The 21,219-nt window shown below is 57.6% G+C and overlaps 1 protein-coding gene across 8 annotated transcripts in view; it reads right to left on the bottom strand.

The window, feature by feature from the left end:
• Positions 1–21,219, bottom strand: part of LOC102075049 (hexokinase-2) — a 35,268-nt gene that overhangs the window by 5,947 nt on the left and 8,102 nt on the right. For 4 of the 8 annotated variants that reach the window (XR_012583774.1, XR_012583773.1, XR_012583772.1 and 1 more), the window contains exons 1-17: positions 20,554–20,740; positions 13,311–13,473; positions 8,073–8,221; positions 7,837–7,956; positions 6,840–6,935; positions 6,625–6,724; positions 5,997–6,180; positions 5,042–5,197; positions 4,704–4,937; positions 3,572–3,876; positions 2,883–3,031; positions 2,133–2,252; positions 1,950–2,045; positions 1,430–1,529; positions 1,125–1,308; positions 767–922; positions 116–349 (exon numbers count right to left, since the gene is read on the bottom strand). Coding sequence is in view for 5 of the 8 variants with exons in the window: in XM_074558924.1 (XP_074415025.1) it covers positions 116–349; positions 767–922; positions 1,125–1,308; positions 1,430–1,529; positions 1,950–2,045; positions 2,133–2,252; positions 2,883–3,031; positions 3,572–3,876; positions 4,704–4,937; positions 5,042–5,197; positions 5,997–6,180; positions 6,625–6,724; positions 6,840–6,935; positions 7,837–7,956; positions 8,073–8,221; positions 13,311–13,473; positions 20,554–20,616 (2,609 nt within the window). In the remaining 3 variants the exon portion in view is untranslated. Of the gene's footprint in view, positions 1–115; positions 350–766; positions 923–1,124; positions 1,309–1,429; positions 1,530–1,949; positions 2,046–2,132; positions 2,253–2,882; positions 3,032–3,571; positions 3,877–4,121; positions 4,221–4,566; positions 4,628–4,703; positions 4,938–5,041; positions 5,198–5,996; positions 6,181–6,624; positions 6,725–6,839; positions 6,936–7,836; positions 7,957–8,072; positions 8,222–13,310; positions 13,474–20,553; positions 20,741–21,219 lie in introns of those variants that run through there. The other 4 variants (XM_074558925.1, XM_074558928.1, XM_074558927.1 and 1 more) reach the window with 4 other exon arrangements.

The following is a 21,219-nucleotide window of genomic DNA, read 5'->3' on the forward strand; positions in this document are numbered from 1 at the left end:
TTTGGGTCAGCGAGTTCCTGTTAGGCCTCAAGGCCCCAAAACACCTCCAATCCTCCCCCGTTCCCCCCCAAACCTTCCCCCCAGCTCCCCAGGCAGCACATCCAGGGGCACTCACTGCGGGTGCAGCTTGTAGAGCGTCCCGTCCACGCCCACGGTGACCTTGAGGAAGTCCAGGCCGCGGTTCTCGCGGATCTTGTCCACCACGGCGGCCATGCCGGCGCCGCAGAGCTGGGCCGCGCGCCGCGCCACCACCGTGCACACCTCCTTGACGATGATGCTGTCGTCGCACGTGGACTCCAGGCCCAGGTGCTGCAGGATGGAGCGCACCTGCAGCAGGGCCAGGCAGTCGCTGCGGGGACACGGCGGGGGCAGAGTCAGGGATGGGCAGCCTCCCCTTGCTCATCCTCATCCTCACCCTGCACTCGGGCTCGTGGCAGGGCCTGGGGTGGTCCTGCAGCCCCTCAAACCTCGGCTTTCAGGCCTGGATGTGGCCTGGTGCCACATCCTGATCGGGGAGGCTGTTTCAGGACAAGGCCAGCGGAGTGTGACGCCCCTGCCACCCTGCCCAGGGCAGAGCATAAAGAGCCATCTGTGCCGCCAGCCGCAGGCAGCCTCTCCTTGTCCCTGCACACAACCAACCAACCACGCGGGCTCTGCAGATTCACCCGTGGGGCACCATCCTGCACCGCCCTGGCTCCACACCAGAGCTTCTCCCACCAGAACTCCCCCACATTCCATCCCTGCTCTGGAGCTGGTGCTCATTCACCTCTCTATCTGGGACAGGAACTTGGTCTCAAAGATCCCTCTGGTCTTCAGCCTCTCCGAGATGCGTCCCCGGAAGAGCAGCCCTTTCTTGGTGAAGTCCATCAGGATGTTGCGGACGATTTCCCCCAGGTACATCCCACTGATCATCTTCTCATACCTGGGCAGGAGAGGACAAGGCTGGACGTCAGCACAGGAAGGGACACTGGGGCTGGCCGGGGATTCCAGCTCTGCCAGGTGCCCTCTGGACATTCCCCTCAGCAGCATGGGCAGGGGACAAGGGACACCTCGGTGTCCTGCCCATCATCCCCTGGACCCACCAAGGGGCTGGTCCCTTCCAGCCCCCCAAAGCCACCACACACCTCTGCTTGCCAGGGTTGAGGGAATGCTCATCCACGGCCACGTCGAACTCCGTCCGGATGTCATCCAGGCAGCCGCTGTCCCCAAAGGCGCCCCACTCCATGTTCACACACATCCTGCCCTCGTCCCCTTCCACCAGCTCCACGTTCCTCATCTCCTCCATGTAGCAGGCGTTGCTGCCCGTGCCTGTGGGGAGGGGCAGGGTCAGAGGGACGCCAGGACACCCCCTGTGCCCCCAGGGCAGGGCAGGGCAGGGCAGGGGTGGCAGCACGGGGCAGGAGCTGCACAAGGAACGTTCAGTGCTCACCAACAATCAGCCCAACTTCACAGTAGGGATCCTCGTAGCCACAGGTCATCATGGTGCCCACGGTGTCATTGACCACTGCCACCACGTCCAGGTCGAATTCCTGCAGAGGAATGGATTGCAGGAGTTATTGCTGGAGGGCCTGGAATTCCTGCTGAGTCTGCTCACACCTGGCCTTCCCCAGCCCCAGCTGCCTGCAGGCAGAGCTCAGACACCTCCAGCTGGGGCAGCCCTGCCAGGAGCAGCCCCTGGCAGGAGCTGGGGTGGTCTGTGCTGAGGAAACGAGCCGCTGTCTCCTGAGCTCAGGGCCAGACAAGTCTGCTCCAGCCCTGGCCAGGAGCCAGCCCATAGCCCCAGGGTCTGAAAATCCAACCTCAAGTGATGAGTAAGGGCGGCTGCGAGAATTCCGACACTCATTACGCTGAGCTCAGCCCAGTAATTTGTTTTACAGGCCAATTAATGATGCCAAAGAGAGCCAGGATGTGGGAGCAGCCCAGCTTCTCCCAGCCCTGTGGCTGCTCACCTCCCTCCTGTGAATGGCCTCCTTCAGCAGCCCCACCACGTCCTCTCCCTCGCAGCCCGTCGCCTTGAAGCCTTTTGTCCACTTCAGGAGGATTCCCTGTTGTGGGAAAAGCGCCCAGTGAGTGCCCCTGGAGGGCCAGGCACAGGCAGGGATGCTGCCAGGAGGGCTGGGGTTACCTCTTACCTCGTCCAGGTTGTTCTGCTGGCAAGGGAAGGAGAAGGTGAAGCCCAGCGGCAGCGACACGCCCTTCATCCCCATGTACTCCAGGAAGTCAGAGATGCAGTGCACAATGTGGTCAAAGAGCTGCATGAGCAAAGGAGGGAGAACAGCTACCACCACAGCCAGGGCCCAGCTGGAAGCCTGATTTCTGGGGGTTCTGACCCATTCCCAGGCCTGCTGGAGTGTTCAGATCACTCCCAGGACTTTGAACGGAGCAGGACGTGGCTCAGGTGCACTGTGGGAGGTGAGCAGCCCCAACAAGCTCAGCTCACCCTCTTCCCCACCCACAGTGTAGCCAAATCCCTGCATTATCTCCACCCACAGGTCCCTGGAGGGCTGGGGGCCAGCAGGGACCCAGTTCCTCTGCAAGGCATCCCCTCCAGCCCAGTCCCCAAGCACTGCCTGGAGCACCTTGCAAAACCCTTTCCAAACATGTCTCACTGCTTGTCTTGTGGTTTCCCTATCTGGGAAATGGGGATGATGCTAATCTGCCCTCGTGGGGTGTGTGGGATTCAGGGAGGCTCACTCACGGCTGGGAATAACACCATTTCCAACCCAAAAACCAGGTTCCAGCTTCCCAAACCCCAGAGCCCTGGGCACAGCTGGCTGCTCCAAAGCCAGGAGAGCACCAGCGCTCCCCACTCCTGGTTTCACCCTCTGGAAAGGCAAAACCAGCAAAGAGGCCCCTTCCCCTGTGTGCCTGCCCACACTGACCTCCTCTCCCGTGCCCTGCATGATCTCCACGGGGATGGAGTAGATCTTGTTGTGCATCTCCACCCCGCGCCGCATCCCGTTCCTGACGCGCACCAGCAGCACGCGGAAGTTGGTACCTCCCAGATCCAGGGCCAGGAAATCTCCCTTTTCTGCAAGGCAAGAGAGGATCTTCAGAGAGATCCCAGCACGGGGCATCCAGGATGGGGCACAGAGCAGACAGGACCTGCTCTCCTCCCAGGAGAGGGATGGAAATGGAAACATGGCTGAGGATAGGCGGGAACAGGGGCTGCAGGTAGGAGGAGGATGGAGAGGTTTGCTCCACACTCAGGGTGATAGTGAGGCTTCAAATCATAAACCTGAGCTGGAAGGGACCCACAGGGATCACTGAAGTCCAGCTCCTGGCCCTCAGGACCTGCACAAGCTTCAAGCCAAGGTCAGGCACTCGCCCAAACCAGGAGCAGAACCCAGGATGAGGGTGGAGGGAATCCTGTGGCAGGATTTGCGGCCAGGCTTTGTGTTAAATCAGGTGCAGAACGTCCCAGAGGCTCAGGGCTCTGCCCAGTACCAAACTGGAGCTTAGTGCCACTCCCACCACAAAGAGGAACCGGCCACAGCAAAGGATCCAGCCCCTCCCGAGGATGCAGGACGCGCAGGGCTCACACCCAGGGCTTTCACACAGGACACATCACCTGTTCCATCAGGAGTGGAGCACACGTAGGTGGGCAGCATCTTCACCGTCGCCTCCTCGTGCGTCTCCTTGCCCAGCCCTTTCTCCATCTCTATCCTCATCCTCTCCTTCACCTCCAGCAGCTGCTCGTGGCTCAGCTTGAGGGGCTCCAGGATCTTCTGGCGGGCCTGGTGCTGAGCAGCCAGCCTGTAGGCCACGGCCGTCACCATGGCCGCGCCTTTGCCGCTGCCGTCCTCGGAGCGGATGAAGCGGATCTCGCAGTCGGGCAGCAGCTTCCGCACGGTCTTGTGCAGGCGGCGGGCAAAGCTGGCCGGGAGGAGCAGAGGGGACCTCAGTGGGACCCTCTGGGCACCCCCTGGCATCCAAACGAGGGGCCCGAGGGGGTCTTTGGAGGCGCTTCTCTGGTGCCGAGCTGTGCGCACTGCTGGCAGCAGCAGATCGTCTCTGTCCCTGTCCCCAGCACCCCAGAATCCATGTCCCTGTCCCCAAATCCCTGTCCCTACCTCTAGCACACCCAGATCCCTGTCCCCAGACCCCTGTCCCACACTCACTGAGGGTGTTTCTTGTCCCCATCCCACACTCACTGAGGGTGTTTCTTGTACACGGAGCCATCCACACCCACGGTGGAGCGCAGCCTGTCCCTGTCCCTGTCCCCAGACCCCTGCTGTCACTGTCCCTGTCCCCATCCCACACTCACTGAGGGTGTTTCTTGTACACGGAGCCATCCACACCCACGGTGGAGCGCAGCCTGTCACCGCCGATGCGGCGCAGCACGGCGGCCAGCGTGGCCCTGTCCCTGTCATTGTCCCCATCCCTGTCCCTGCTGTCCCCTGTCCCTGTCCCCATCCCTGACCCCTGCTGTCACTGTCCCTGTCCCCATCCCACACTCACTGAGGGTGTTTTTTGTACACGGAGCCATCCACGCCCACGGTGGAGCGCAGCCGGTCCCTGTCCCTGTTCCCAGACCCCAGACCCCTGTCCCCATCCCACACTCACTGAGGGTGTTTCTTGTACACGGAGCCATCCACGCCCACGGTGGAGCGCAGCCTGTCCCTGTCCCTGTCCCCAGACCCCTGTCCCTGTCCCCATCCCACACTCACTGAGGGTGTTTCTTGTCCCTGTCCCACACTCACTGAGGGTGTTTCTTGTACACGGAGCCATCCACGCCCACGGTGGAGCGCAGCCGGTCGCCGCCCTTGTTGTCGCGGATGCGGCGCAGCACGGCGGCCAGCGTGGCCCCGCAGAGCGCGGCCGAGCGCGTGGACACGATCTGGCAGATGCGCAGCGTGGCCACGCAGTCCTCGTGCGACGGCTCCAGCCCCAGCTTGCTCAGGATCTCGTGGGCTTTCTGCAGCCCCTCCTTCTCCCTGGAACCACAAAATGGGGTTCGTGCCCGGCAGCGCAGCTGCTGCTCGGCGCTGCTCCATCCACGGGCTGGGTGGGACGCAGGAAAGCCCCGGATCCTACTTACTTCTCAATGGCAGACACGAATCTGGTCTCAAAGTGGCCCGTGGTGAGCAGGTCTGGCGTGAGCCTTCCCCCAAAGAGCAGCCCGTCCTTGGCCATCTTCACCAGGATGAGCCTGACCAGCTCGCCCATGTACATCCCGCTGATCATCTTCTCAAACCTGCCCGTGGGGGTGCAATCAGGGAATGGTTTGAAAGGCTGGAAAAGCCCTCCAAGGTGAGCAAGTCCAGCCATTCCCCAGCTCTGCCGAGCCCACCACTATCCCCAAGTGCCACAGAGCTGTTAAATCCCTCTGAGACGGTGGCACCACCACTGCCCTGGGCAGCCTGTGCCACACCTGACGCCCTTCCAGAGCAGAAATCTTCCCAAATATCCAACCTAAACCTCTCCTCTCTCTCCCTTATCTCCCCCAGAGCCCCCTTTTCTCCAGGCCAAACAATGCGTGTGTTTGGCTGTGTGTGCCACGAGGTGGCCACAGGCTGACCTGAAAACCCCTTGGCAGCCTCCCATCCCAAACAGAATCTGGGTAATCTCTTCCCAGAGCAGTTTATCCCATCACTGCGCATATCAGGCCCTGTGGACACAACCACCACCTTGCAAAGAGACCTCGTGGCCACCTGAAGGGGCTCAGTCAGTTTGCAGGGACCCCAAGGTCACCCCCAGGCCACAGCAGCCCTGTGGGGAATGGGAGACCTGCAGCATTGGGATGTGGATGTTCTGCCTGGGCTGGTGGGGACTTTGCTGGGCAGGAAGGGAACAGGAATCATTCACATGAGGGGGTCACGAGGGCAGCAGGTGGGGCAGAGAGCCCTGCTTTGGGACAGAGCCCCTCTCCTCTCTGCACCAGTGACAGAGGACACGCTGACCCAGTTAGCTGGGCTGACCTCCCCAGCCCCAGTGACTGTGGGAGGATGGACAATGCTGAGCAAACCACGAGCCCGAGCCAAGAATGTGCTCACAATTGTTTGCCAGGGTTGAGCGAGCCCATGTCGATCTCGCGGTCGAACTCGGTGCGGATGTCGTTGAGCACCCCGTCGTCACCAAAGGCTCCCCACTCCATGTTGATGCACATCCTGCCCTCGTCCCCCTCCACCAGGTCGATGTGCCTCATCTCCTCCATGTAGCAGGCGTTGGTTCCAGTTCCTGGGCCAAGCAGGGGCACGGGGTGAGCGGGGACACTGCCTTTCCTCATCCCCATTGTTCCTTATTCACGTTATTCCTTATTCACATTATCCTCCATTCCCATTATCCCTTATTCCCATTATTCCTCATTTTCATTATCCCCCATTCCCATTATTCCTCATCCCCCTTATCCCCCATTCCCATTATTGCTCATTCCCCTTATCCCTCATTCCCATTGTCCCCAATCCCATTATTCCCCATTTCCTTTTGGCCACAGCCCAACGCACCAAAGCAAGCCAAGAACCAAGCACACAAACTCTGCACAATGCTGGTTTTCCAGCACTGGTATCCCCCTCTCTTTTCTCCCCCAGAGACCCCCAGGCCTGCAAGAAGCAGGATCTCGCTCTGGCCCTGCTGGAGCCCAGGAAACACCCCCAGAACACCTTTCCTCTCCCTGCAGCTCACCAACAATGAGGCCAACTTCACAGTTCTGGTCATCGTAGCCACAGGTCATCATGGTGCCCACGGTGTCGTTCACCACGGCCACGATGTCGATGTCAAAGTCCTGGCGTGGTGGACAGGGGAGAGGCTGACCCAACAGAGGCAAAACTGACCACAGCACCTGCCCAGAGCCCAGGCGTGCTGGCCAGGAGCTGCGTGCCCCCAGCCCAGCCCCTTACCCCTCTTTTCTTGATGGACTTGCGCAGCAGGGACACCACGTCCCTGCCCTCCACGCTGCTGCACTTGAACCCCTTGGTCCACGTCACGAGGATGCTCTGCAGGGGAACAGCAAGAGGAGGCTTGGGGGTGACCCCTGGCTCCCCGTTATCAGCTCACCTGCTGCGCCATCAGCCGCAGCTTCCGTGGCAGATAAAGTTTATGGCCGCCAAACAACACGTGAGCTGCCCGTTGCTGCCCCGGCAGCAGGAGCGTGCTTCCCATGACCAGCTTTGATTGAGCCCTGCAGCAAAACTTGCTCATGAGCCCAAGGAATGCTCCTTGACCCATCCCTGAGGGGTGGATGGCTGGCTGTGCCTATGGAATGCTCCTTGACCCAGCCCTGTGGGGTGAGGGGCTCATTGTGTCTTTGGAATGAACCCTGTGGGGTGAGGGGCTCACTGTACCTATGGAATGATCCCTGTGGGGCAGGGGGCTCACTGTGCCTATGGGATGATCCCTGTGGGGCAGGGGGCTCACTGTGCCTATGGGATGATCCCTGTGGGGCAGGGGGCTCACTGTACCTATGGGGTGATCCCTGTGGGGCAGGGGGCTCACTGTGCCTATGGGATGATCCCTGTGGGGCAGGGGGCTCACTGTACCTATGGGATGGTCCCTGTGGGGCAGGGGGCTCACTGTGCCTGTGGGATGATCCCTGTGGGGTGAGGGGCTCACTGTACCTATGGGATGGTCCCTGACCCATCCCTGTGGGGTGGGGGGCTCACAGTCCCCTGCAACCAGGGGCACCTGGCAATAAGGCTGAGCTGAGCCCTGGGTGGAGGAAAAGAACTCAATTCCAAATTTCAAGATTTGAAATCTCCAGCCCTATGGCCACAGCCCCTCAGGGAGGCAGACACCCGCCCTGCCTTAGAGCTGGGGAAACTGAGGCACTGAGGGACCTGCCCTGGGCGAGCTGAAATTGGTGTGGGACCCACAGGGAGGGCTCAGCCCCTCACCCACCTCGTCCAGCTTGGTCTGGTGACACGGGAAGGAGAAGGTGAAGCCCAGGGGCAGCTTCTTGTCCTTGATCTGCAGCTTGTCCAGGAAGTTGGCCAAACACTCAGCGATGTGGTCAAAAAGCTGGAAAAAAGGGAAAGAGTGACAAAAAGCCCCACTGCGAGGGGATGGCGCATCCCCCGTGCCCAGAGCTGGATTGCCAGCAGGATCCCCTGGGCTGGAGCCCCCCGGGAGCCCACCTGGACCCCGCTGCCCCTCATCAGCTCCTCGGGGATGGCGTAGATCTGGTTCTCCATCTCCACCTTGCGCAGCCCGTTGTCTGACACCTTCACGCGCAGCACGCGGAAATTGGTGCCGCCCAGGTCCAGGGCCAGGAAATCGCCGTCCTCTGTGGGTCAGCACAAGCACAGCCCCTTCATTCCCCCGTGCACGGAGCCCCGAGCTCACCACCCCCTCCCAGGCACCAGGAAAAGCCCAGATTTTTGTTATTTTTCATCACTTTGTCCGCTATTCTATTTTTCGGTATTTTATTGGAGCAGTCACTGCATTCCCTGCCCCTCCTCTGCCCCCACAGAGGATCAATATTTTGACCATCACGGATGGTTTGGGGCATGAATCCCACCCAGAAAAGCCCAGACCAGCAGGGATCTGAGCTGCAGCCTCAGGCTCCGTCAGGAAGGAGGCAGCAGAGCCATTCCTGACCCCACTGATGCTCCTGGAGGCTCCCAAACCTCCATCCCAAAGGGTTAAACCCTGATGGCAGCTGTGGGAACTCCTCAGCCTGGTTTGTGCTGCACTCAAACCCCCCAGCCCAGCCCAGGAATGCCACACGCTCCTGGAACGTGGCTGCAGGAAACCAGGGAGGGAGAAAATCCCAAAGTTTTGGGGCCCTCACTGCTGCCTCTCCAGGGAGAGCTGCTGTGGAATCTCTGCTGCTTTTTATTTGCCATTATTAAACGTGCAGGACAGAATTTCTTGCTGGGACTCAGATGTTTATTGGCTCTTATCTCTGTTGTACTCTCACAAACCCTGAGCTCTGCAGCACTCCAACAAACTAAAACTGGAGCCCTGCCTCTCTCTCTCTCTCCAAGGCCTTTTAAGGATAAACTGTCCCATTAAGAAATGGCACTGAAATTATCTTTACTTTTAACCCAATAACCAACCACCCATGGGCTGCAATGGGGACTTTTTATCCAATTACACAAAACCACCCAAACCCAGGGAGGAGAAGGGGAAGGGGAAGGGGAAGGGGAAGGGGAAGGGGAAGGGGAAGGGGAAGGGGAAGGGGAAGGGGAAGGGGAAGGGGAAGGGGAAGGGGAAGGAGAAGGAGAAGGAGAAGGAGAAGGAGAAGGAGAAGGAGAAGGAGAAGGAGAAGGAGAAGGAGAAGGACCAGCCTCCACCCTAAAACCTCCCTCTTGCTCTATAGATTTTCCTATACTCTAAAACCTTAAACTCAAAGGTTTCTTTCTGTGGTATCACACTCTTCTATCCAAACTCCACACCCACAATCCCAGCGCTATCACTCAATTTTGGAAGTTTTCTCCACAGCCTGAGCTCAACGCAGAGCTCTCCTGCACTCAGCACAGAAAATCTGAAATTCCCAGCACGCAGGGCTCCAGCAAGGCTCCTCCAAGGGAAGCCCCAGGGCTGTTTGGGGCAGGGAAAAGTGCCCAGCTGGCTGTTTGGGGCAGGGGAAAGCCTCTCTCAGCACTCAGAGCCCCGAATGTGCTGTGCTGGCTGCTGGGGCTGCTTTGTGAGGCACAAAGGGAACAAAACCCGCGGGCCATTGGGGCCATTGGTGTGCACAGAGCAGCAGCACCTGCAGGGAGTGAGGCTGCAAACAGCCCCAGCCCCGGCCCAGCTCCAGAATGGGCATCCCCAGTGGTTCCAGCTGGAAACAACCCCAGAATGGGCATCTCCAGTGGTTGATCAATACCAGCAGGGCACAGAGAACACCTCAGGAGGGTGATCAATACCAGCAGGGCACACAGAGGCTGATAAATCCACCAGGGACAAGAGGAGCCAAGAGGGACAGAGGTTGCTCAGCTCCTTGGGGGTAACCCCGGAGGATCCCAAAAAAAAGAGCAGTTTGGGGGAAAAACCTGGCAATTCCTGGGTGGATTTCTGGGAATTCCTGTGAATTCCTGGGTGGATCTGCTTTGCAGGAGGAGCAGGGCAGGGAAGGCTCCCTTGGAACATTCCCAGCCATGCCTGGAGCACGTGGCGGGCGCCAGGTGTGGGCACTGCCCCCAGTTTGGGCTCCCAGGTCTGTGATAAGGTATCAGCCCCTGGTGCTGAGCCCATAAAGCCAAACAGGCAGGGCAAACACAGGCAAGGGAAAGGTGCTGCCAAGAGCCACCCTTTGGATACCCCACAAATCCTGCAGCACCTTTTTAGAGAAGAGCTCCTGCTTTCAAAGCACAATTCCCCCCCTCTTATCACCCCACAGAGGGATGGCAAAGCCCCTGAGAGCCAGGGCTGGGCTTTGGCTTAACCTGCAGGTGTGACCTTGCATTTCCATAAGCCCCTCTCATCCCCCTGGAGCTGGGCATTAAACGGGGTCTAATCCCACCCAGGGACACGGGGCAGGGCAGGGACATCCCTCAGAGCCCTGTGGCACCACAGAGGGGACAGGGACATCCCTCAGAGCCCTGTGGCACCACAGAGGGGGAACAGGGACATCCCACAGAGCCCTGTGGCACCACAGAGGGGGACAGGGACATCCCTCAGAGCCCTGTGGCACCACAGAGGGGACAGGGACATCCCTCAGAGCCCTGTGGCACCAGAGTGGGGACAGGGACATCCCACAGAGCTCTGTGGCACCAGAGTGGGGACAGGGACATCCCTCAGAGCCCTGTGGCACCAGAGTGGGGACAGGGACATCCCACAGAGCCCTGTGGCACCACAGAGGGGACAGGGACATCCCACAGAGCCCTGTGGCACCACAGGGGGACAGGGACATCCCACAGAGGCCTGTGGCACCACAGAGGGGACAGGGACATCCCTCAGAGCCCTGTGGCACCAGAGTGGGGACAGGGACATCCCTCAGAGCCCTGTGGCACCAGAGGGAAGACAGGGACATCCCACAGAGCCCTGTGGCACCAGAGGGGGGACAGGGACATCCCTCAGAGCCCTGTGGCACCTGAGGGGGACAGGGACATCCCACAGAGCCCTGTGGCACCAGAGGGAGGACAGGGACATCCCACAGAGCCCTGTGGCACCACAGAGGGGACAGGGACATCCCTCAGAGCCCTGTGGCACCAGCCCCAGCTCAGAGCAGGGCTGCAGCACAGCAATAACCCAGCCTTGGCCTGGGAGCAGCTGCTGGCACCTGGCACGGGGGCCCAGCCCAGGTCAGACTTTGCCCAGGAGCTTTAAAAAGAGGGAAGGAGGAAGGACACGGCCCTGGGCACTGAGATCCTCCCCAGGGATCAGGCACCAAGCCCCCAGCCCTGGTTTTCCCCCTCCCCAAAACCCAAGGGGTGCCGCCCAGAGGCCGGGTGCAGCTCCAGCTGGACAGGGAATCCCAGCTCTCATTTCCCTGGGATTTGCTCTAAACCCCCTCATTTTCCAGCGCCCTGGGCAGCTGCAGGGCCGTGCCTGCCCCAGCATCCCTCTCGTGTGACATTTTCCATGCTGGTGCTTCTCTCTCCCCCTGCCCCGGGTGAGAAATGCCAGCTGGGGCACTGGAGAGGCTGGAAACAGGGCAGGGAGCCAAGGACCCGTCCTGTGAGGGCAGGGGAGAGGCTGCAAGTGCTGACACACGCTCCACCTGCACCCAGCACCTTGGGCTGCACCGGTTCCCGTGCCCAGGGGCGGCTCCTGGCCCTGCCTGTAATTAAAAATATCCTCCAACATTTAAATAGATGGGAATCTCAGTGCCAGGGCAGGCAGCCAGGCCCAGCTGTGGGTGTAGGTGCAGCTGGGGGGCTCTGTGGGTTCCAGGGGCTCAGGGGGAAGGGGAGACACTTTCAGCAGGGCTGCAGTGACAGACAGGGCAATGGTTCCACACTGCAAGTTTGAATGACAAACAGCATTTAAATTGTTGGGGAAATTCCTTCATGGAAAGGGCAGCCCAGGCCTGGCACAGCCGGGTGGCCGAGGGTGCAGCCATGATATTTTCTGAAAAATCCATTCCTTGGGATTTTTCCCCCTGAGAAGCTGAGAGGCCTCAGGAACAAAATGTAAACATTGATTATCTGCTGCTGTGGAATGCAACAGGTGCATCTGTGATTGGCCTCACGTGGTTGTTTCTAATTAATGGCCAATCACAGCCCAGCTGTCCAGATTGTCTCAGTCAGTCACAAGCCTTTGTTATCATTCTTCTATTCTATTCTTATCTAGCCTTCTGATGAAATCCTTTCTTCTATTCTTTTAGTATAGCTTCAATATATATTATTTATAAATTTCATATTAAAATGATAAATTATATATTATATATAATTATATATTAGAATAAAATACATATTGTAAAATATTAATATTTTATAAAACATTATTAATATAATATAATTATTTCTTTTATAACTTATACTTATTTAGAATAATATTTAATACATTATTATCATTCATAATTATTATGTTATTATATAATTTATAATATATATTATTATATATTTTATATCATTCTATATTTTATATTTTGTTATATTATTTATATTATATTAAATATTATTATAGAATTTGTAATATATATTATATTTTATTTATAAATATATAAAATAAATATTATATAAAATATATACAAATGAATATTCTATATAAATATTTTAGATAATTTTATATATTAATATATATTATTATGTATATTATATTATATTATATTATATTATATTATATTATATTATATTATATCATATCATATCATATCATATCATATCATATTATTTATAATTGTTTATAGTAATATTTATGGAATATTATTGCTATTATAATATTATAAAATTATATATTAAAACAATAAATCAGCCTTCTGAAACATGGAGCCAACATTCTCATCTCAGAGCCCTGTGAGCCCCATCCCAGGAGGGAGCAGAGAGGAGGATGTGCCCGGCTGGAGCGGGGCCTGGGCAGCTCGGGGAGAGGCAGAAAGGCCACATTGTGAGGGCCCTGCAGTGCCCGGGGCCCTGTGGCACTCAGACAGCGCTGGCACTGCCGCCCATGAAATCTGATGAGCCGGACCCGTGACTGTCTCTGTCCTGCCAGCAAGGGCACGCGAGGGCGGCTTCCCTCCCTCCTCCTCCTCCTCTCTGCTCCCCCTGCCAGCAGGAACTGGGATCCCCTCCAGCCCCAGCACGGAGCAGGGAGCCAGGCCTGTGCCCACGCTCAGCACGGAGCAGGGAAGGTGGCTCTGGTGGCAGTGCCACCCCTGCTGCTATGGCAGTGCCACCCCTGCTGCTATGGCAGTGCCACCATCCCTGCTATGGCAGTGCCACCCCTGCTGCAGTGCCCCCAGCCCTCCCTCAGCCCCACAGTACCTGTCCCGTCCGGGGTGGACCTCACGAAGGTGGGCAGCATCTTCACGGAGGCCGTGGGGTTGGTGTCTGCCCCCAGCCCCTTCTCCATCTCCTTCTCAAAGCGCTGGGACACCTCCAGCAGGGTCTCGTCCGAGAGCCGCATGTGGTACAGGTACTTGTCCACCTGCAGGGGACACAGGGACATGGGGTCAGACACAGAACAGGGGCACAGGGCAGCTCAGGACAGCTCAGGACAGTGCCCAGCCCCTCCTGAGCGCACACAGGCAGCTGGAGCAGGCTCTGGGCCATCCCAAAGTGCAGGGCACAGCAGCTTGGCTGGGATTGCTCATGGCAGGCATCACCCAGCCCTGCTCCTGCCCCTTCCCAAGGCCACCCTGGTCCCCGTGCCAGCTGGGAGTGCTGAGCCACAGGCTGCTGAGCCAGCCAGACACCCAAACAGGGGCACCCAAACAGGAACCCCGCTCGGGGCTGACTCAGGAGGCTCTCCAGGTGCAAAGCCCTTCCCAGCACACCTTGACCTTGACCCCCAGGGCCTCTCCTGGGCAGGAATGCAGTGCCCTGTCATTCCTGCACCGCTGAGGTCACGCCAGGAGCCCAGAGCCCCGAGCAATGCCCGCTGCAGTGACACAGGTGGCAGCTGCAGTGACACAGGCCAGGCTGGGGTGACACCAGCGCGTGGCCGGAGAGGGAAGGAACCCATCCCACCTTCCCATTCCTGCAAACTGCTGCACCCTCCAGCTGCTGGTGCAGGGAATGCTCCCAAAAACGGCATCAAAGCCTCCTGTCCTGCTGGGCAAGGTGTGGAAATGCTCCTCCCCAGGCACAGCAGCCTGGCCAGAGCAGGGAGCAGGACAGACGGACACTGCCCGCTCCCAAACCGTGCCCTGCTCCAATTAGCTCCACTCAGCGCTAATTAAAGGGCAGCTGCAAGCCCTGAGAATCGAGGAGGAAAGCTCCACCCCGTGTGCTCACCTGTGTGCAGGCACGTAAGGCCGGGTCACCGGGACCAGGCCCTGGCTGTGCTTTATGGGGCTGAGCTGCAGGAAATGGGCATTTTGTGGGCAAATAATTGCACCAGGGCCAGGGTGACCTGGCTCCATCCCACCCTGGCATTCCAGGAGTGATGCTGCATCCCCTGAGGAGCAGCAAAACCTCCTGCCCCTTCTCCTGGTGCTTCCAGCTCCTTCCCAAAACTGGGAGCTGAACAGGCGGGAAAGGCCAAGGAGAAGGAAACCTGGAGATTTCCTGGCGCCAGGTGTTTGCCAGCCTCTCCTTATCCAGCAGGAAGTCAAACACTCTCCTCCCTGCCCTCCTGTTTGCTTTCACCTGCTGGAAATCCCCTCCCGTGTGCCCAGGCTCTGCTCACTGGCACCAGCAAGCTCCAGTTACTGGTCAGGAGGTGGCTCTGGGGCTGGAGCTCAGCCCCAGGGTGGGAAAGCTCCCCTGGAGCTGTGCCCAGGGTTATGCCCAGGGTTATCAGCCCATGCCATCAGCCCAGAGCATCTGCTCATCCCAGAGGAGCTGGCTTGAACAGCAGTGAAGCCCCCCTACCCAAAAATCCCAGTGCAGGGAAACCCGGGGCAGGCCCTGCCCAGCACGTCCCCCATGTCCTCCACACCAGAATAACCCAGCCTGAGCAGCAGGGTGACCTCCCCTAATCCCCAAAGCCCTTAAAACCTGGATCATCTTCTGCCAAGGTGGATCTCACCCCACTTGGCAGCTAAAGCAGGTCAGGGCCTACAGCAGGACATCTCCTTCCCCGCTGAATCCATCTTTCCCCACCAAGGAAGAGCCACTGGACTCCCCAAAACTCCTCCAAAAGCCCCAAAGCTCCCTGTGGCATGGTTGGTTACCCCAAGCACCCCTAAAATTGTAACAAAGATGGGGTAAAATGAGGAATTCAGCCTGCAGTGCCAGAGCCTGAGCATCTCTCAGCACAAAACACCTTCCCAGCTGCTTGAGGCTTCTGAAGAGCAGGGAATGGTTTGGGCCAGGTCGCCAATTCCAAACAAACAAAGGATGCTGAAGGGGGCAATTGAGTTCCTGGAAAGCTTCCAGCCTAAACAGCGGCATTTCCTCGAGGAAATCCAAACAAACTGAGGGAGGGGAGGGAAAGGAAAAGGAGGCTGGGGAGCGCCGGGCATGCCCCAGCCCAGGGCAGCGCGTTAGAGCTGCGGATCACGGAGCAGCTGTGGGTGTAATGAGCTCAGTGCCACGTTTTTGAAGCAAACCCCAGCAAATCCCCATCCCCTGGCCCAAGGCTGTCTCCAAGGTTCACTCGCTGCCACGCCGGATGCTGGAGCAGAGCCCAGGGTCGCCTGTGCCGGCGGCACCGCTGGGAAACCTCAGCCTGCCCAAACGCTGCTGCTGGGGGGGCCAAGCTCAAAGCCCAGCCTAAAGCACCCCAAAAAACAAAAAACAGCTTCGATTCCCAGCCTCACCTGCTGGGCACTTGGGGCTGCTGAGGGGCACAGCCCTTCTGGCGCCGCAGCAGAAACGGGAAGGGAAGGGAAGGGAGCTTTGTTCCTGCGGGTCCCAGAACATCTTTCCCATTAATGACCCCGCTTATGGGAAGAGGAAGCTGTGTGCCTTTTGTTTTCATTTTGATCTGAACCCTGTCCCAGAGCCACGTGGCTGCCAGGAAGCAGGGCAGGAGCACGTGCTCCCCATCCTCAGCACCTCATTTTCAGCTGGGTATGACTGATTCCCACAGATTTGGAAGCAAATCTGAGCACTGGGAGTGGTGGAGTGACTGATTCCTGCAGATTTGGGAGCAAATCTGAGCACTGGCAGAGATGGAGTGACTGATTCCTGCAGATTTTGGGGCAAATCTGAGCACTGGCAGAGGGTGGCTGCTTCCCGGGACAGATTCTTCACCTTTTTGGCAACCAAGCCAAACACGTGCTGACTGCAAGGTGACGGAGCAGCGTTCAAATCTGGGGAAAGTTGCAACACCCCAAACCCACAGCATGCGCTGTCACCCCTCTCTCCAGGGACATTTGTGCTGGGAATTATATTTTCTTCAAACTACCTCCCTCCCCATGCCAGTTTTTAACAGTTTTTAACTTGGAGCATGCTGTTTTGTGGGAATCCCTGCAGTTTGAGGGGATGCTGGCTCCCTGGGAGGGGGAACTGTGCCAGCACCACCCACCCAAATCCCTGGTGGGACAATTGGGGATGATTTGGGATGATGAATCTGGGGAAAGCCAAGCAGGGGGAGGCCTGGGGGATGCATTCCCTGCCCCACATGCCCAGGCCCTGCTGCGCTGCCCATTCCTGCCCCCATTTCCCACCCCAGTGACTCAGGGCACGGAACCGGCTCGTCCCCTTGCCCCGGTGACACAGGGGTGATGCTGGGCTGCCCCCACCCTGCTGCTGGCACCCACGTCCTTGTCCTTCCACCCTTCCAGGACAGCTCCGGGCCCACGTGGGTGCCTTCCTCCCTCCCTCCCTCGCTGCTGCCCGGGGTGACACACGCCCGGAGTCATCCTCACTGGGTGAGTCACACTGGGGTTCCTGCTCGGCCGGTTCCTCCTCATCCTCAGCCCCGGGCCAGCAGCTGGATCCACGCCGGAGGAGGAGCTGATGGTGAGGAAGTGACAGCGGGGAGCAGCCAGCAGCCCATCCTCGGGTGACCCCGCTGCCCCAGAGCCCCAGAAAAACACAGTTCAGCCAGAAAACGCTCTGCCCTCTTTTCTGCAGCTGGAAACATCCAGCTGCTGCTGTCTGTTTGTCCTTGTCAAACCCACAGGGGCTCGGGGATGCCTCTGTGCCCCCAGGACCCCCCTGGGATGGCGGGAGCATCCCCTGTGCAGGGGAAACTGAGGCAGGGTGGGGAAGGAGGCCCAGGGTGGCTCCCCAAGGTGGGACGAGCTGTGCTGGCCCTGACCCGGGGCAGCCTCAGGGGAAGATGTGAGCTTGGTTTTCCAGGGATTTGCCAAAGCCGCCCCTGCCACACCTGCAGAGGCAGCCAGCAGGGAGGAATCAGCCGGGTGAAGCTAATCCCTGGGCAGAGGAAAAATAAATAAATAAAAAAATAAACCTAAAAAACTAAGAAAAAACAAAAAAAAAAAAAAACCCTAAAAAACTAACTTAAAAAAAAAACCTAAAAAATTAAAAAAAACAAACTAAAAAAAACCCTAAAAACTAAAACAAAAAAAACTAAAAAACTAACTAAAAGCCTGCCCCTGCTTTCCAAACGCAGGAGAATCAATCCCACCCCCATTTTTCCCCCTTTTGAAGGAGGGATGGGGCAGAGGAGAGGCTCAGCCCCCCCTCCCAGTGACGAGGATGAGGATGAGGAAGGCCGGGGTGAGCTGGCACATCCCAGGGCAGCGGCACACTTTCAAGCCGGGATCTCCAAGGACGCCGCCGAGGTTAATTAAAGTTTGCACAATCCCTTGGGGGTTAGATAAGTGTGGACAACCCACTGTGCAGGCAGGAGCAGGGCAGGGGCTGGGCAGGGAGGGAATGTGCCCCCAGACAGGTGGCAGAGCAGGTAAAGCTGCTCCATGGCAAGAATGGACGGAAAAATCCCATTTTTGCGGCTATTTTCAAAGCCTTGAGGCAGACACAAACCACAGCTATTGGAAAAAGCACTTTTTAACCCAAACTGAGCTCCTTTTCTCCTTGACCCAAAGGGAAAACACATCCCAGGCTACCACCTACAATCTTTTCTCCCAAACACAGGGGTTGATAAGAAGACCCAACCAAACAAATCGCAGCTTTCCAAGAATTCTGCCCATGTGCTGGCCTCTCCCTTTGCCTGGGGAGCTCCATAAGGCAGCAATGATTTTTCCAGCCCCGGTGGGAGCAGCCAGGGCACACAGCTGGCATCTCCCCTCACGGGAGGATTCACGGGAATTTGCTTAAAAATATCCCAGAAAATCCAGTTGTGGAGGCGGCCGGGAGGGCAGCGCCGCGTCCTGCAGCATCCCCAGCTCACGGATATTTATCTTCCTTTTTTCAATTTGCGTTTGGGAGGCTGGAGCCGGTTCCTGAGGCTCCTCACAGGGGACAGGGAAGGAGAATGGCCCCTGCCAGCTTTGCCCCTGCATCATTCCCAGCCATCCCCGATAAGGAAGGCGTGAGCTGTGCCGCTGGCCTATTTCTGCCGGGGTTACACAACGCGGCCCCGTCCCTACCCTGGATGTGGCTGTTGCACAACCCCGGGGCCAGCGGCGAGGAGCCGAGCCCGTGTTTCCTTGCGGATCGCTTGGCCTCGGCAACTCGGGAACTTTTCCCTGCACTTTGTTTAGGCTGGGTTTTTTTTTTCTTTTTTTTGGGTTTTTTTTGGTGGTGGTTTTTTTTTTTTATTTTATTTTTTTGTTATTGTTTTTATTTTTATTTTGGGGTTTTTTTGTGTTTTGGGGGGTTTTTTTGTGTGGTTTTTTTGGTTTGGTTTTTTTTTTTTTTTTTTTTTTGTGTTTTTTTTTAATTCTTTTTTTTTTGTTTTGCTTTTTGGGGTTTTTTTAGGTTTGTGGGGTTTTTTTACCTTTTTTTTTTTTTTTTCTTTTTAAATGTCCTGCCCCGGTTTCCTTCCTATCTCACCCCGCTGAAAGGCCAACGTGGCAAGTTTCACTTCCCCGCGAGCATCTCCAGGGTTATCCCGGGTCTCTCCAAGCACTTCCATTTCCCTCAGGTTTTTTTTTAATTCCCGGGTCTCTCCATGCATTTCCCTCAGTTTTTTTTTTAATTCCCGGGTCTCTCCAAGCATTTCTCTCATTTTTTTTAATGGCGATTTTTGCAAATCCCGGCCGCCCAGGATTTCCAAAAATCAGACCAGCAAATCCCGGAGTGGGGAATCACAGACAGTTCCTCTCCGCCTTATTCCCAGATGCCAGCAGAGCAGTGCAGGAGCAGCCTGAGCCTCCCACCCGGCATTTCTCCTCCAGGAATGATTTATTGAGCCCAGCCTAAGCGCTGTCCTGGCCAGACAAAGGCCGGAGCCATGGGCAGCAGGAACACCCGAGCTTTTCCTGAGCTCCGGGACAGGGGGGTGACCGATATCCCAAAGGGCTGCCACGCTGGGAAAGGCTCGGGGAGCTGCGGACCCCAAATCCAGGGTCAGAACCCCAAATCCAGGATCCAGAACCCCAAACTAAGGATTCAGAACCCACAAATCCAGGATTCATAACCCCAAATCCAGGATTCGTAACCCCAAACTAAGGATTCAGAACCCCCAAATCCAGGATCCAGAACCCCAAATCAAGAATCCAGGACCCCAAAACTAAACGAACGGGTCACGCAAAGACGTTTTCCACCCCTGTCAGTGCGGGGACCGGGGGCACACGTGCGCCTTGGGGACACCGCGTGGGGAAGGGGACGCGAGGGACAAGCGCCACCTCCCTCCGGTGGCACTTGTGCGGGGCTCGGTGCCCCGGTTGGGTGTCCCGGCTCGGTGCGTGCCCCGGTTGGGTGCCCCGGCTCGGTGCGTGCCCCGGCTCCCGGAGCAGCCGCAGCCGGGGATGGATGCTCGGCGCCGGCGGGAAGGGCGGCGGACACGTGGAGCGCGGGGTCCCGGCTGCGGCGGGCAGACACAGGCGCGGAGATCCCTCCGATCCCCCCCTTCCTCCCCTTCCTCCTCCTCCTCCTCCCCCTCGCCGCCCGGCCACGCGGGGTCCCGCGGCACGTACCGCACGCGGCCGCGGCCGGGCAGCGCCGGGGCCTCCGCCCGCCCGGCCCCGCTTCCCCTCCGCTGCCCGCTCGTCTCGCCTGCTCTTCCCTCTTAAAAAGTTTTTTGGGTTTTCTTCTCCTTTATTTTGTTTTTGGGTTTGGGGTTTTTTTTGGTCCATTTCCCCTTCCTTTTTTTTTTTTTTTTTTTTTTTACGCTTTCTCCCCCTTTCTTTTTGCTCTTTTTACTCCTTCCCTCTCCTTCATTCCTCTCCTGTTTTTTTCTTTTTTCCTCCTTCCTTTTACTTTATTTTTTCAACTTTTTTTCGTCATCCTTCTTCCTTCCCCACTTATTCCCCTTTTCACTTTCCTTCTCTCTTCTTTCTCTCTTCTTTCTCCCTCTTCACTCTCCCCTTCTTTTCCCTCCTTTTCTTTTTGTTTTTACTTTTACCCCTCCTTTTTTTTTTTTTTTGTTTTTGCTTTTACCCCTCCTTTCTTTTTCTTCCCTTTTCCTCTCCCCCCATTTTCTCTTCTTCCCCGCCGCTTTTTTTTCCCCCCTTTTCCTCTTCACTTTCCCCTTTTCACCTCTCTCCCCTCTCCACTCTTCCGCTCCCCGCGGGACCCCCCTCACCTTCTGCGCCTGGTCATGATTGAGCTCGGTGAAGAAGTAAGCGAGGAGGTGCGATGCGATCATGGCGGGAGCGGCTCGGCTCGGCTCGGCTCGGCTCGGCTCGAAGCGGTCGGAGCGGAGCGGCCCCGGCAGCGCCGCGCGCTCCCCGCGCCAATCGCGCTCATTGAGGAGCTTCCCCCGCGCCCGTGACGTGGCCGCGCCGCCGCGCCCCCATTGGCCCAAAGGCGAGGGTGTGTGCCCGGCGCGCGCGGGGGGGCGGGGCCTGGCACCGGCGGGGGGGGGGTGAGGGGGTACCGGGGGGACAACGGGGGGACAATGGGGGGTCAGTGAGGAGATAATGGGGGGACACGGGGGGACATTGGGGTGATGCTGGGGAGGGCACCGGGGGGTGTTTTGGGGTGATATTGGGGGGAGACTGGGGGGGACATCGGGGTCATACTGGGAGGAGACACCGGGGCAGCAATGGGGGTGCATTGGAGTGATACTGGGGGTGCATTGGGAGTGCATTGGGTGGGCACCAGGGGCACACGGGGAGGGCATTGGGGGGGACACTGGAGGGGACACTGGTGTAATACTGGGGGGGACATTGGGGTGATGCTGGGGGGACACTGGGGGTGCTCTGGAGGGGTTAATTGGGGTGGGTACAGAAGGGGCAGGGAATGCACT

The sequence above is a fragment of the Zonotrichia albicollis genome, chromosome 26, assembly GCF_047830755.1.
Source record: "Zonotrichia albicollis isolate bZonAlb1 chromosome 26, bZonAlb1.hap1, whole genome shotgun sequence".
NCBI lineage: Eukaryota > Metazoa > Chordata > Aves > Passeriformes > Passerellidae > Zonotrichia > Zonotrichia albicollis.